The sequence below is a fragment of the Vitis vinifera genome, chromosome 2, assembly GCF_030704535.1.
Source record: "Vitis vinifera cultivar Pinot Noir 40024 chromosome 2, ASM3070453v1".
NCBI classification, from domain to species: Eukaryota; Viridiplantae; Streptophyta; class Magnoliopsida; order Vitales; family Vitaceae; genus Vitis; species Vitis vinifera.
Window position 1 is genome coordinate 13,205,539 of NC_081806.1, and position 16,116 is coordinate 13,221,654.

General features: G+C 33.5%; 1 protein-coding gene across 1 annotated transcript in view; it reads left to right on the forward strand.

Moving 5' to 3' along the window:
- The first annotated feature begins 5,859 nt into the window (after nt 1–5,859).
- LOC100854098 (uncharacterized) overlaps nt 5,860–16,116 on the forward strand; it is a 38,477-nt gene continuing 28,220 nt past the window's right edge. Inside the window, 4 exon segments of the mRNA XM_059741150.1 lie at nt 5,860–6,035; nt 12,344–12,405; nt 13,667–13,804; nt 13,939–14,214. Of these exon segments, the coding sequence (XP_059597133.1) occupies nt 5,873–6,035; nt 12,344–12,405; nt 13,667–13,804; nt 13,939–14,214 (639 nt within the window). The 5' untranslated portion in view covers nt 5,860–5,872.

The following is a 16,116-nucleotide window of genomic DNA, read 5'->3' on the forward strand; positions in this document are numbered from 1 at the left end:
GGATCAAATTGTTTTTTGTTGTTTGGGCTCAATTTTTTAGCCTCTTTTTGGGCCCTTTTTTTTTATTTTTTTAATGGCAATTGGGCATGTTGGGTTTTTCTTTTTTCACTAACCCTATCTTTGGTTGTAGGACTATTTTGGTAATTTGGATTTTATCCAAGTTTTAGTTACCAAATATGCAACAAAATCCCTAAGGCCATGGGGATTATTTATTTAATTTCTTTTATGTATTTTATGTATTTTTATTTTTGGCTTAGAATATATTTTGGTATTCTTAAGTTAATGAATTTTCATATTTTCTGGTTGTTAAGTTAATGATAATTGGGAGACTTGCGAATGCTGGAGATTGTTTCAAGGCTTTCTGGTTGTTTCTAATGACATGACAAGAATCTTCTAATGTTGGGTTTTAGACGTTTGTAGCCATGATTCAGGTATCTTCTGAATTGAGGCTCAGTTTTGCTAGAGAACAGTTACACTCTTATTCTTTGAAGACAAGTGTAGATGGAGATGCTTTATGGCTTGAGCACTGATGAACATGTATGGTAAATGTGGGAGCATTGGAGATGTTCAGTGAGTCTATGATCAGGTGCCAGAGAAGACCATAGTAAGATGGAATTCTATCATTGCGAGTTATGCACTTCATGATTATAGTGAGAAGCCATTGAGTATGCATCACAAAATGTAGGTCCCATCCTTACAGGGCCATGCACGATCACTTACCTTGGCTTATTTTCACAATCCATATCTGCATGCATGCATTTGAAACTATTTTTTTTGAATAACCTGATTTCCAAATGATTTAATTCACAACTCTCCATCCCTTTTTAAAAAATATTTTAAAATAAGCAAGAAATCAAATCCCGTAATTCCAAATAATGGAGTTATGGGAATTGATCCATGCAAAATAAATTGGGCTTTGGTGGGGACCCAACATCAAATAAATTTTCACCAAAATAAAAGTGAATTTGAAATGAATGCCATGTGTGCTGTTGATGGTTCTTTATTTGTTTAGTGACAAGAGCTATATTTTGTATTCATTAATTGTGCACTAACCCCATTTCTTGATAGTGCATGGTGGTTCATTGCCAATGTATGTATTTACTCGCGTCTTGGTCATTCTCTCTGCATGTTCTAATTCTCATATGTGCATGATCATTTAGGGTATCCATTGATTCATTCATCAATTGTCATGTCAACTTCATTTTATTAGTAGAGACCCAACTTTAGGGATTTAGAGGGTGCTACAGTCGTTACCGTACCTTTCTGATAAGTAACCTGACCCCCGAACCTGATCCGGTTTTTCACATACCACTTTTTCCAAAATAAGGAGTCACACTTAGAGTTTTCTTTCTTATTTTGTTTACCCTTTAAAAATAAAACAAAAATAAGTGGTGACTCCAAGTCATTTTCTAATAAATAAAATCATTTTCAAAATAAAAATTGAGCTCGCCATCTAGTAGAAGCGCATGAGCCGAAATGTGGGGTCCATAAAATATAATTTAAACTATAGATAAAAACTCTTTTTACTTAATTTTATTCTTATAGCTAAAATTTTAAAGTGAAAATGAAGTGTTGCATGAGTGTTTCATACCAATTATTTTCTTCATGAAAAATTTACTAATAAATCTATAGTCTTTCCAAATAAATGATGGCTAAAATATAATCATTAATTATATATATTAATTTTAATCATAATATGTAAAATTGTATTATTGATAAAAATTTATCCATTTCACTTAAACAATATAATTTTATTTCCATGAAATATTATGCACAATGTTTAAAAATTTATGAATAGCATATGATAAGTATGAAATTAAATGTGTGTTTAGTAAACCAATTTAATAACACAAAGTGACTTAATGACTTAATTTAAGTTGTTAAGTAAATTAAGTATATTTGGTAAAATAACTTAAAGTAAAAAACAATTTTAGGTAATAAGTAAAAACAATTAACTCATTTTTAAATTTACATCTTTATTTTACTTTTTTACCATCATTTGTCATAATTTCTCATAATCTCTTTTGCTACTCCATGACCTCCATTGTTATTTGATCTCCTTTACCCAAATAATAATTTATGAGAATAAATATATCAATTTGATGATTTATAATAAATTTTAAATTAATTTTATCAAACAACCTTGATACTTAAAGTAATAAGTTTTAAATCAATGACTGAAATATGATTTAACTTAAAGTCAACTTAAGTCATTAAGTATTAAGTATTAAGTTTACCAAATATTCCTTAAATTTGTAAAGAATAAAACAAACTTTCATTATTTCTATTATTGAATATTCAAATTAAATTTACTACTTTGAATTAAAATAATACAAAACACTTTTTATTTATAAAATTGAGCACCTATAATTTTGGTATTAAAATTTTTACCACTTGAAGGGTGTTTTGTAAAATTTAATACTTATTACTTGATAAGTTAAATTGACTTTAAATTAAATTATTCTTAAACTATTATTTAAAACTTATTATTTATTTTAAACTTTAAGATTTAAGGTTGTTTAATAAAGTTAATTTAAATTTTATTATAAATCATCTAATTAATATATTTATTCTTATTAATTTTAACTAATATTTATCTTCACTGATTTTAATTAATATTTATCTTCATTAATTTTAACTCGTATTTATTTTTATTAAGCTTAAATAATAACTTTATTTGTTAAACATCTATTTACAGTATGATAAATATATGAGATAACTATGAACATTTATTATAAAAGATATGTAGTAGATGTAGTGTAACACCTAGTACTAATGAATTAAATAGGCAATAATGATTATTTTAGTACTTAACTTTAAGCTTGCTTAATTAGATGTTAAAACTAGTTTAGTGCTAATCATGTTTAATTATGAATTAAACTTTGATTAAGGTTAAGTGGGATTAGTTAATGATCTAAGCATGCTTATTAGGTTCTTAGGGACTGATTAGGGTTATGAAAACCTAAAGGACTAATGGGCAATTATGGGTTTTATTTTTGATAACTTGAAGGACTAAAGTGCAAAATTTGGAAATTAAGGTTAGTGGAATGCCACCTCCTACTTGGGTGGATTGGTGGCAGCCATGTGGGCTGCCACCTCATGCTTGGGTGCTTGGAGACCCCTTTATAAGGGGGCTGCAGCTCGTTTTGCTCCATTTCACCTGTAGCAACTTGGGTTAGAGAGAGAGACTAGAGAGAGAAAGTGTAGATTTGAGGTAAGCAAGTGTTTAATTTTGTAATTTTCGTTTATTTTGGTTCCTAATGGTATGTTGAATAGAATTAATGGTAAAAATTGTGTAAAAGTTGAGTATAATTACCTATAAACTTGTTTTAGTTAAAAATCACAATTAATTAAAGATTAAAGTATTTTAAGTTAAGTATTTTATTAACAGTAAGATCAGCATAAATCTTTGTTTAATTTGGTTTGATTGAAAAATAGATTAATAAACATGTGATGAATTGGGTTATTTGGACACTTGGGATTTGTTAATAGGTTAGGCTTTAAGAAAATCAAAAGAATTAGTGTTTGGTAATTAATTAGGGAAATTAATATGTATTGTAAATATTGTTTAATTCAATTCATATTTGATTTGAAAACATGTAGGATATAGATTAGAGAATGTGAGAATTAAAAATTTGCAACAATTTACTAAAACCTAAATTATGTTGTTTCATTTCAGTTCCTCGTAATAGGCAAAGATCGCCTACTTAGAAGAAACACAAAAAGGAAGTCGGTATAAGGTAGGGAATTTTATGCTATTCTATGGTGTATTTGATTTCTTTCCTTGAATTATTTGTTGGAGTTTTATATTATTTCTATGATTTCATAAAATCTTTTAAAGTGTCATTTGCATCTCGGTTTATTGCATTGAAATGTTACCATGATGTTGGAACGTATATTGGTATGAAGATTTGTGGTTTTGTGTTGTCGAAATGGTTTATGGTGTGATTGCATTGCAAGAAGGATATGGAATTATCACAGATCATATTCAGAGAATTTATTGGTGGCGAAGTGCTTATGTGATGCTACAGGCCTTATCATTTGATATATTGTTTATGTGGGACCGTGGGTCCTTGGGTGAAAGTCCCTAAAGCCCTCGAGGAAGACACTCCGATGTGGGTGTATGGGGTTGGTCCTGCCCCTGGGTTTTAGTCCCTAAAGACACGGGGTTGGTCCTGCCCTTGGGTATGAGTCCCAAAAGACACGGGGTATGACTTGCCCTTGGGTGATGTCCCAGAATAGTCAATATTATATTGATCAAGTATCTTGTGGAGCATTGATATCTGCTGTGTAGATTGTTGGGAGTCAGCAAATTATCAGTTGTGAAAGGATGGATGGGGAAAAGAAATGATGAAACCAACAAACACATGCTTACATGTTTGACATGATTACACATTTGTTAATGGTTATGAAATGTTTATCATGCATGTTATTAAACGTTTAATTCAAGGTTTTTAAGGGTATACTTAGGATGGTTATAAACTTTCCTACTGAGTTGTGAACTCACCCTATTCCTTCCACCTATAGATGCAGGTCAGAAGACCTATGCAGGAAAGAATGCTTGAGCAATGCTTTACTGTGATTGGATGCTGTTTGCTCATATTGAAAGTCTTTTGAGGCCATGCCTTTTGTATCAAGACTACACCTTTTGTTGGAATGATGTAATGTATATATTTGTTAGATACACTTGTAGTATGGGCTACCCATAGTAAACAATGGGGTTTGGTATATGTAAATTAATGTTGTACAAGTTTCTTTTGTGAAACAAAACATATTTTGTTAACTCAATAGTCACAATGTTTATTACAGGATGTACTCTTTATAACAGGTTTTCCATATCCTCTTTTTGAACAAATTCAAGTAGGAACTCAACATTTAAATTTTTGAGAGCATTTATACTGTATTTGAGTATCAATTCTTTAGTTGAAGAATAAATAATAATAATCATAAGAAGAAAAAAAAATTGGGGTGTGACATGTAGAACTATACTTGTAAAATATACCATTACCATATATTATTAAATGATACAAAAAAAAAATAAAGATTAAAAATAAGTTAATTTTTTTGACTTATTACTTAAAATTCATTTATAATATTAAATTATTTTATTAAATATATCTAATTAATGAATTTAAATTAAGTTATGGAGTGATTAGATTAATTTATTAAATACCCTTATAGACTATCTTTGATTATAAAAAAAATGATAGAGAAAAACGGAGGAGAAAAAAAATAGAAAAACAGAAAATGCTAGAATAATTTTAAAGTCACTAAGATATTTATTTTTATTTTTTATAAAGATTAAATATTTTTGAAATATATTAACTAATAATAATTTTAATTATACTAGATTTTCTTCCCCTATTTTTTCATAATAAAATCAAATGCAAGAAAATTATTTCTCTTTAAACATTTATTTTTTCTTCTTCCCTTAAGTACCACCAATACCACCTTAACCCGACTTTGTCACTATTCTCTTCACTTTCCCGCCAAACGAGTGCCAGAATCTCAATCACTTCTCTGCAACCATTCTCCTACCCACCTTCACCCATCAATGGACGCCAACATGTACATTCCCCTCCCAGAAGAGCTCGAATGGCTGGAAGCCAATTCTCACCTCCACCAAGACCTCGAAGACTACGAAGACCAAGAACCCCCAGAACCCTACCCTGAAGAAGAAGAAGAACAGCTCCCTGAACCTCCTTCACCACTCTCACAACCTCAAGTCAATGGCCAGAAACGCCCCCTATCCGACGGACCAGATGCCCTCGATTTTGGAAAGCGTAGCAAAGCTGATCTGTCTAAGACCGGAGCTGAGGAAGTATGGCTGCGGTACTCGCTGCCGCAGAACAGTGACGGTGATTTGGAGCCTATGGTTGTTGATGAGGAGAGAATCGTTTCGCGATACGCGTCAGAGATTGACGGTGATTGTATTCCGGTGACTAGACCAGGTGGTGACAGGGTTTACTTGAAGATTAGCGCGACTGGGAGCGACGGGAGGTTGAAGAAACTTGATTTAGAGGGACGCACCAAGGGTGAGTCTAGTTTTGTGGTAGCTGTTTGGTTACCGAGAGAATGAAGGAAAAGAACAGTAAATGCAATCTATGAATTCTAGGGCGTATTTATCAACTGACCACAACACAATTTTGGTTTTTGAAAACCGTTTTCTGGTAACAGAACCAAACATGTCTTTAAATTTTGCTATGTCTGGATCTTGAAAAAAAAATAATCACCAGAGCTCCACTTAGTCAATGCGGCAATTGTTTAGTTGAAAGTGGTGTTTTGAGTTTTTACCTTTTTATTTTCCTTTTCTTTTTCCTTTTCTTTTTCCTCATCTTCTTGGCAACCAAATGAAGTTCAATTGTGGAATCACTGCCATAATTGCTTGGATGTTGATGATATAGAGAGGGAAACTGCATTTGCCCTATCATATTAATTTGTTGAAGAATTTCATCATTGTTCTTCTTTTTATTATTTCTGTGAAATATTAGCTTGAACTCTGATTTTTGATTAGATTTTTATCGAGGAACCTCCAGCCAAAGTATATTAGTCACTAGCAAACCAAATAATCATATTTCTTATTTTGTTTGGAAGTTTAGGTTATAGCATGACCTGAAGTGTATCAAAATAGTTTCATCACATTTGTCCAGACAACCAAGTTCCAGCTTCAAGTGTTAACAAACTGGAATTTTGGCTTCAAGGGTTGACAAACTGGAATTTTGAGAAGGTCACATGATTTTAAAGGGAGGATATTACCTTAAGTAGGGGCAAGTGGCAAAATAGGATTTACCTAACACCCCTAATTGTTAGGACTAAGGTTTCACTGAATTGAGTTTAGTATGATTTTGATATTTTTATTATGTTGTGAGAGACTTATTTCTGAAAATTACGTCAGATTTGCAGTCAGTCATGAAGTGATCCTTGTGTATTAAGCTATGCCCCACATGACTCTTGCAAATTAGGTTTATGGTGTTATGAATGTTTCTTGAGATTTGCCTTGACACATGTCTTGAATTCACTAACTAGCATTCCAACGTTATGGTTGTAAGTGTTGTTCCTTTGAATGCAAGACAATTTAGGGACATGATAGAATGAATACTCTTTTTGGATTTCTTTTATGTTTATTCTTTTGGAAAGAAGGTACCAAGTTATCAAATGTTCTAAATGAAAGAAATTTGCAACAATTTGGCATGGTCTTTTTGATAGGTAAGGATCAATTGTATTAAAAGTGCTTATCAAAAGGGCACACAAAAGTATACATGGTGTATTCAAGCGCTAAAGGTGAAACATGGTAGAGGGAAACACAAAAAACAACACCCTTGCCTTACTTAGACTCTTAGAGTTCAACTATCGATAGCGTTGATCATTGACAAAGAGCTGTCTCTTGTGTGTACCCTAACCTATTCTAAAAAATTGTACATAAATAGTTGTTTAATTGCTCGATCTGCATTTTTAGTGTTCTCGAAAGCTCTCTTATTTCTCTACTCCAAAAATCAAAATAAAGGAGCTGCTCTCCACACTGTTTTCCTACAAAGGGTATGTGCTAGCTTAGAAGGACATCTCGAACTAAGGAGATCACCACTTACTGAACACCTAATAGAGTATAAATTAATTGCCAAAGCATGACTGCTTTGGAACAATGAAGGAGGATATGGTCCATCGTTTCTTCCTTTACTTTACACAAATAACACTTACCCGACAACTGTGAACCCCTCCTTTTGAGTTGATTTGAAGTTAGAATGTTCCCCATAAAGCTTCCAAACAAAAAAGTCAACTATCATTGGAACCCATGGTCCATATAATGCCAGATGGAAATGCCTCCATTCTATGATTTCTGAAGGAATAAAGTGATTTAACTATAAATTTGCCACTCTTTGATATCCAACTAAATTATGATATCCTCTACATCCCTTCTAATTATTTGTCCTTGCAATCTCTTAAAAAACCTACACCTCTCCTCACTCTTAGTCGATGTTTTGTCTTGTAAACAAGGGATTCCAACAACCTCTCTACCTACTCTACTCCCACAAATTAGTCAATTGTACATCTTTAGCAGGGACCATAGAGAACAACTTAGGAAAAGCCTCTTCTAGGGAATCATTGTTGTACCATCTATCCTTCCAAAATTTTACCCTCCTACCATTTCCCACCCTATACCCAATCTTATTATGAAACTCCTCTCACTTGCTCTTAATAGCCTTCCACAACTCCACCCCATATCCTTTCCTTCGATGCTCTCGAGCACCATCCGTCCTCTTCCTCCCCACTCTTCCTTATAATGACTTGCTTCCAAAGGGATTATTCTTAGTTGCAATCTCTAACACCATTTTCCAAGGAAGACCTTGTTTAGAATAGACAAATTTTTGATGCCTAAGCCTTCGCCTTTTTTCTCCATATGGACTATCAACTAATTCATCAAAGAAGGCCTTCTTTGAAGCTCTCCTCCCGCTTAAAGTTCACTTTAATTGTAACCAAATAAGTCCTTCTATGGGAATTTGACATTTTGTGGAAGAACTTTAGAATTTTTTTTCTTTTTCTTTTAGCCATAATTCTCGTGATTTCTACCTCTAAGAGATCTATTGTATTACTACCTACATTCTGAACTCCTCCATTATCCCCTCTTAACCTCACTTTCCTCCATTGAAAGGGCGGTCTCCTTTGTTTTTGCATCCTCGAAACCAATCTTGTTGAGAGTTACAACTTTATTAGTAGACAAATTCCCTACCACCTCTCTATTCTAGACTTGTGGATCCTGCTTCAAAGCCTTTAGTTTGCTAGCTAAAATGTGGCTATAAGAGCCATTAACATTGTAGCCTTCCCACCAATTTCTAACTAGGTCTTTAAAACCTTCTACATTTAGCTTCATATTTTCAAACCCAAAAGGCATTTTGCCCTTCCTCATCTCCTTTTCATCAATAAAATAGGAGTAGGATCAAAAACAAGTTTAGGCAACACACTTTGGGTCAAACAATTGAAGTGACTTTCCCACTCTTTTGAATCAAGGTAGCTATCCAGTCTAGAAAAGGATTGAATATTTAGATCACCACACTAAGTAAAAGGAACCACCGCAAGGGGACGATCCCTCAATTGAAGCTCATCTATGATCTTCAAATTTCTTCTTTCCCCTAGGAATTTGACAAACATTAAGATCCCTTCCAATGCAACAAGGGTTGCTCCACAATGCTCTAATATCTCCCAATTTTGACCATAGATCCTCTCTTTCTCTCTCTCTCCATTATGAATTGACCTATACACTCCTAAAAGCATCTAAATAAAATTATCCTTGCAGTTCTTAAACCAACATGAAAGAGAAGGCACCCCATTTCTACCTTCAGAAGCTTCATGACCTTATTGTCCCAAAAAAGCTAAAATACCCCCTACTTGCCCTCTGGCCTCCACATTACCCCAATTTATATTCTATGTACTCCTAAATTCCTCACCAATTAACTCGACATTTATTACACCTTGGTCTCTTCTAGATGAACTAGGTTTACCCTCTACAATGTGATCAAAGCCTTTGTTACTTTCCGTTTTTCTATATCATTAATATGACTTTCAAATCTTTCACAAAAGGATTCAAATATTTTCTTTTTGATAGGTAAATAAGCAAAATATATTAAAAACGCTTGCAAAAAGGTGCAACAAAGCACACATGGAGTATACAAATATGACCCATAGGCAAGCAATAAAAGAAGAGAGAAAGATTAAAACCCACCGTCCCACCAACACCTAGCTCCAACAAGGGCTGGAAACCCCTTAGCGAAAAACCAAAAAAGAGAAAAACATAAAAAACCTTACCTAGAATGAACAAAGAACCCCTAGTCGAACCACTAGTGGTCAACAGAGACCCCTGCCACTAACTCCGCACCCCTCTCCCCTTTCCTTTTACTGTGGTTGAAACACTATTATAATTGACTGAGCACTTGAGGCTTTGGATTTCCTTCTCAAGATGCAAAGAGGACAAAAGGATTCAAATCTTCTTCACTAAACTTTGCATATCTCTAAATAGCTTCTATTCCTCCTCCCTTTTCTTGAAGTTGAATTATGGTTAATGGAGCACTCCACTTTGCGAAGTCTCCTCTTAAATCTGGATCCAAGTGCCAAATTCTTTTTTATTACTCGACTTAAATCTTTGCTCCTCTTTCTGTTCTCCAACCCTTTTAAGAAGCCATTATCTTCTTCCTTAAGATCCTCAATTGACATTCCCTCAAATATGTTGAAAGTTGCTAATTTTTGAAGGTATCTGTGGAGCAGTTGAAGATTTGGCTCGCTCTACATGGAGGGGAATCACATAATGAGGAAGGCTCCTCAATGAATCCTTCTTCTTGATCACTACAACCACCTCTCATAGTGCTTGCTAACATCTCCACCATCATTCCATTTTTCAGAATAAAGCAGAAATTCCAACCATTAAATTTTCAGCCTTTGGAAAAGACCCATTAAGAGGGTTATCCCAGTGAACCATACTCCCTATTGTCTTTTCCATTGGAAGATTGCCATTTGAGATTGAAAAAGGAGAGAATGCCCTATACCCTAATAGAGTATGGAGTAAGGAAGCTTACTTGGGAAGTAGGAGGCCTTCTTCACTAGGATTACATCCATAGGAGTCAACAACACAACCTTAACTAGAAATCTCTTCTCAACCGTGGGTTTGAGATCATCCTTGACACTTACAATCATGTCAGAGAGTAATGAACCTTCGAAACCCTCACGATTGCTAGAGCTCATGGTTTTAGCCTGATGAGAGATTGCATAAGGCTCTTGTAATGCTAAAGGGCCAATCATCTCCATTAGGCCTAGACCTTCCCCTTTAAAAGAAACACAACACGCATCCATAGTGCCTAAGCCTCCATCCACGCTTATACCTAATGCAACCCCCTTCATTTCATGGGGTGACATGCAAACATCCCCATGTTTGTTTGCATATGGTCCACCAACCCTAGTCTCGCTGCGATGTGTAAAGCACCGTCCAAGTCCTCTCCAACCTCCAGCCCCTACCTAAGCTTGAGCGGCTTCACCACCAACATCCATGGTGGAATCTCCCACCACAGTTGAATGGCGAAGTAAAGCTTTCCTACCATAACTTGCAAACTTCTTGGGACCTTCCTTCCATCTGTTTTTACTACTACCTCTCCCACTATAAATTTCAGTGTGCTGCAGTGTCTTCATCTACAACTATGAAGCCTCCACAAGCTTCACCTAATTGCTTAAAAAAGCCTCTGTGCCACAAAAACAAAGGAAGACCCATAATCATCACCTAAGATTCAGCCACCTTATCTCCTTCCCTAAGTTAGCCAACCTTTAGAACCCTTTTTTTTTTTTTTTTACAATAGCCTCTTCCTCTTGAACATTGTCACTCTTTTCTAAGGACCTTTTGACTTCATAACTAAATCCAAACTCAAATAAAATAGGAAAGCCACCTATGAAGGCAAGATGGATATCCACTCTCATTCTCCAACTATACTTAACCCAAGACTTTCAGGATGGAAGAAATAGTGTCTCACCTGAGACCTTACCCCATTTTCCCACTAAACATTGATTTATGACCTGCATTTTGTTGAAAAAATCCAAACCTCCAAATTGAAACCACACAACCTTGTCCACACCCCTCCAACCATCTTTTACTGCATTAGTAAAAGGTGTTCCTTCTTTGATGCTCTTGGCTATACAACCTGGAGCAAGGGAATTGTTGGCTTTGAGTACCTCAAAAAATCCAAGGGGAAGCTCTACATCAAGGGCTCTTAACTTTCTGGCTAGCACCACCCACCCCCTTAATACTCTCCTTCCTTTTGGGAACACAAGGGAAAATCTCTTTGCCTCCATTGAGCAAACATAACACATGAGGAGAATGTGCCAGCTACATTGCTCTTGAGCTCCAAGTTGAAACTTCTTCCTCCTGTCTGTCTAGGCCTTTCTGAAGCTATTCAGATTTACATCCTAACAACATACTTCCACCCCTTGCAGCAACAAAGACAAATGCTTAGCTCCAAACTTAATCCACTCTGAGAATCCTTTGATCCTCTTTGTGATCTTGCCAGCACCCTACCTCCAACTTGATCGATCAAAATGTCAAAATACTTTGACTAGATCTTGATGTGTTACAGTTCTGTTTTCTTTTATCTGTTACATGGAGTGATTTCTGTGGTACTCTACCTACCATGAATGGGAGTCAAGGGCATTTTTTTCACAGATTGAGTCCTTATGACATTGCTCACTTTGTATAATTCCAAGATTCTGTAGGCATCCTTATTCATTTGTATATGATATTATTTTTGCACAAAATTAATATTTGAAGTAGTTGATTCCAGGCCTTTGATCTTTTCCCAATCTATCCACTTTACAGGTCTTATTTTGGAACCCATTAGTGTTCTAATGCAAAGAGTGGAACAAGATGCTTTCACAAAGGTATATTGTTTTTTTTCTTGGTTTTTTTTTTTTTTTTGGGCAATGGTATTATTTAGTGTTCTATTTGTGAGAACAACTTGTAATAATTCATGTTTGATGTCAATGCTCTTTTTTCTTTTCTTTCATTGAACAGATATTTAACTTGATGAATTAAAGAAAATCACTTGGTTTTGTGTATAAAAAATTCATTAATATGCTGTAAGTAGCATCGAAGCTTTCCTAACTGGTCACCTTTATTGCAGAATATCAATTTATTCTTGTTTTTTTTGTTTTGATCAGATTCATGAACTGCTTTTGTTCATATCACTGTTTCACAAAATCAGGTTACCAATATAGAAGCTTCCATTTTGTCTATATGGGTAACACATCATCTTATGATTTGAATCCTATGAGGGTCTTAAGAAAATTTAGTGGATGGCAGCTACTTGATAAAACCAGAATGATCCATTGGGGCCTTGAAGCTCTTCTGGTAATTGAGAACCTTGGAAGTGGTTAATTTTGATACTATATAGCATGGACATAGACATGAGACATGAGTACATCACCCTTGGAAGAGGTTAAGTTTGAATAGGATTTGGACATGAGACACAAGTCCAATATGACATGATAAATTTTGAAGGACTTATACATGAAAAATATATTACTGTGATTCTTATTTAACTATTAGAAAAAAAGATACTATTTCTATATTTTATATAATAATACAAATATTAGTAAATTTATTTAAATTTCCAAACTCACAATTGCATTACCAGGAAGAAAAAGCTTGGGGAATTTGATAGTGTATTACTCCTCTTCAGTAGTCTCTCTTCCAAACTATATTATTTTTCTTTATTTAGGAAATACCTTATACTTTTCCACTGAATGTTTGATTTATTTAGGCCATGAAAAAATTATTCAAAATTTTGGACACATTTGAGAAATGTCTGAAACATGTTTGAGAGTATTGTGCTCAAGCTAGCCGCAACTCCTTTTGAAGTGTTTGCTGCATAACTGGGACTCTCTGATGACTTTTATTATTAGAAGATCTTATGAAGTTTTATGCAAAAGGCCATATGAACCACCAAATTTTCACTAAAGAAATCCAAAAATTAACCCTTGTCTCAATTCATATATAAAGTTAGAAATTATCTTAAATTTTATCATGCTATGTGATGTACAATATTAATTTTTAGGGGTAGGAACATTGAAGTTGTTTCCCTTTTAGAAAATATTTTCTACACATTATAATGTTTCTTATGAATATTGTTGTCATGCTTAGGCTTTGCAAGCAAGTTCTGAATTGCAGAATGATGCAATCCTCCCTGAAACACAAGTGGTCAATGAACAGCTTTGGGTGGATAAATATGCTCCAAGTTCATTTACAGAGCTTCTCAGTGATGAACAGACAAATTGTGAGGTGAACATATTGTTCATAGTATTAGTTTGAAGTTCCTACAAAGCCAAAACCTTAGAAGGCTTATTTACATTTGGAGTTTCTGTTTGTTTAATTTTTTTTTCATGATTAATTAACCTTGTATTGTTGTTCTGCAGGTCCTCTTGTGGTTGAAACAGTGGGATTCCTGTGTTTTTGGATCTGAAATTAGGAGCACGACGGAGGAGGTCTTGTCTGCTTTGAGACGACATTCTTCCATTGCTCAACATCAAAGGCCCTCTGGTATGAGCTTTTTTAGGAAGAATAAAGGACAACGATTGAGTGATGGAAACTCCAGATACTCTAATAATTTGGATCAAGAAAATGGGAATTTGAAAGGTCTTCAGGAGTTGTGGAATAAAAAGTCAAGGGGTACTGGTCCTCCAGAACAAAAGGTTTGTTGTTGTACTTATTTCATAAAACATTTATTTATTTATTTCTTTTTTGTAGTTGATAGATGTTTAGTTTGCCTTTCACTTCAAATAATTTGCATGCAGATACACTTTTGTTTGAAATTTGCTAATCTTTTAATTTTAAAATGTCTAACTAATGCACTCCATATATTGGTAAGAAGCAACAAAAAATTAATTCTGGAATAGTAAGGACTTGGAAAAGAGAGGATGTGTTCTTTCATGACATTAAATTGAAAGATAAGTAATCATAGTATAGTAGCTCTATACACATGCTAAATGACCTTAAAGGACTTTTGAAGTAGATGCCCCTCTCATGGCTAGGAAATTTGTGTATTAATTATGATACCTCCTCTTTGCTTTATATTCCGCTAGAAATTCTCTAGAATAATGTGGTGTGTCTCCTTTATTAAATGGGCATATCTCAAAATGAGGAATTTTTCTTTGTTGTCCTTGGATCATGATAGTGGAGTTACCTTCAATCCAAAAAACATTGTAAGCCTAAACCTTTCCCCCCTTTATGGCCTCTACAAGAGATCAAATCTTTACCTCAATAGCCAAGTCTCTACTAGCTGGTTTTGAGAGGGCTAAGATATTGTCATTTGAAATGGTTTTTAAACATATGGCCAATCCCCCTTTGACCAAGATGCCCTAGCAAACTATTGGCAAGATTTAGCTTAAAAGATGCTAGGGAAGGAAACCTCCATATATCAATGAATGCAGCATTTGTATTTGTAAAATTACAAACAACAAGTGAATCCAACGATATACTCCTCATTGTGAACGCCTTCAAACTCCTTTGTTAGAACCATGGTTTGAAATGTTGTGATTTTTCACCAAAATATCGGCGAAATTTCGCTTATCGGGTGAGGCCGACACTATATTCAATATCGAAAGTCGTTTGATCGATTTTTCTAGAATTTAGTTAAAATATCGGCATTTATTGGCTTTTTGCTGATTTTTCGGGAAGTCAAACTTTGGTCAACATGGAGTTGGTGGGCTTAGCGTGTCAAACCAATCAAATTTCAAATATTTTTGCCTGTTGCCACTACTGCCAAGATTCAAGCCTAGGCCAAAAGGCTTAGGTTCAAGCCTAGTTACCGCTGGGCGGTTGGGCCAACTTCTTCTTTGTTAATATATGTAGATAATAAATATGTTAAAGTTTATTATTAAAAAATAAATAAATAAATTCTGATTGTTCTATTTAAAATTTTTATTTAATTAATTAATAAATATATAAAAACCACCATTATAAATTTCTTAACAAGTATTTTAATATCATTTATATGATCATTAAATATAAAAAAAATATAAATATTAAAAAATTATATATGCATCATTATTTATTTTACATTATTGAATGCATTTGAATTAAATAAATTATAGTTTTAATATTAGATGTATCATCATTTATCTCATTAATCCTATTTTAAAAAATTACTATCACTTCACTTTTAATTTTTTTTATATTTATCCTTTTAATTTTATTTAATTTTGAATGTTTTTATTTTAAAATATTAAAAATATAAATTTATTCTAAAAATACGAAAATAAAAAAAAATAATAATTAAATTCTAGTATTTTATAAATTAAAAATAATTTGATTAAATAAATAATAAATTATTAATACCGACATATCCTTGCTTTCTGATATTTTTTTGTTTAGCTACACCTATGTCAATTATACTTAGAAAATAACTTTAACATGTGTATTTTTATTTATTTGATAATTTTTGGAGTTTCTCCAAATATTTCCATGAATTTTGAATAATTTTCACCTTACTTATATTTTTGTCAAAATATCCACTGATATTTTTTTGATATTTCCGACATATTCGTAAAATCCAAGTACCGATATATCCATATTTATTGATATTTCAAAGCATG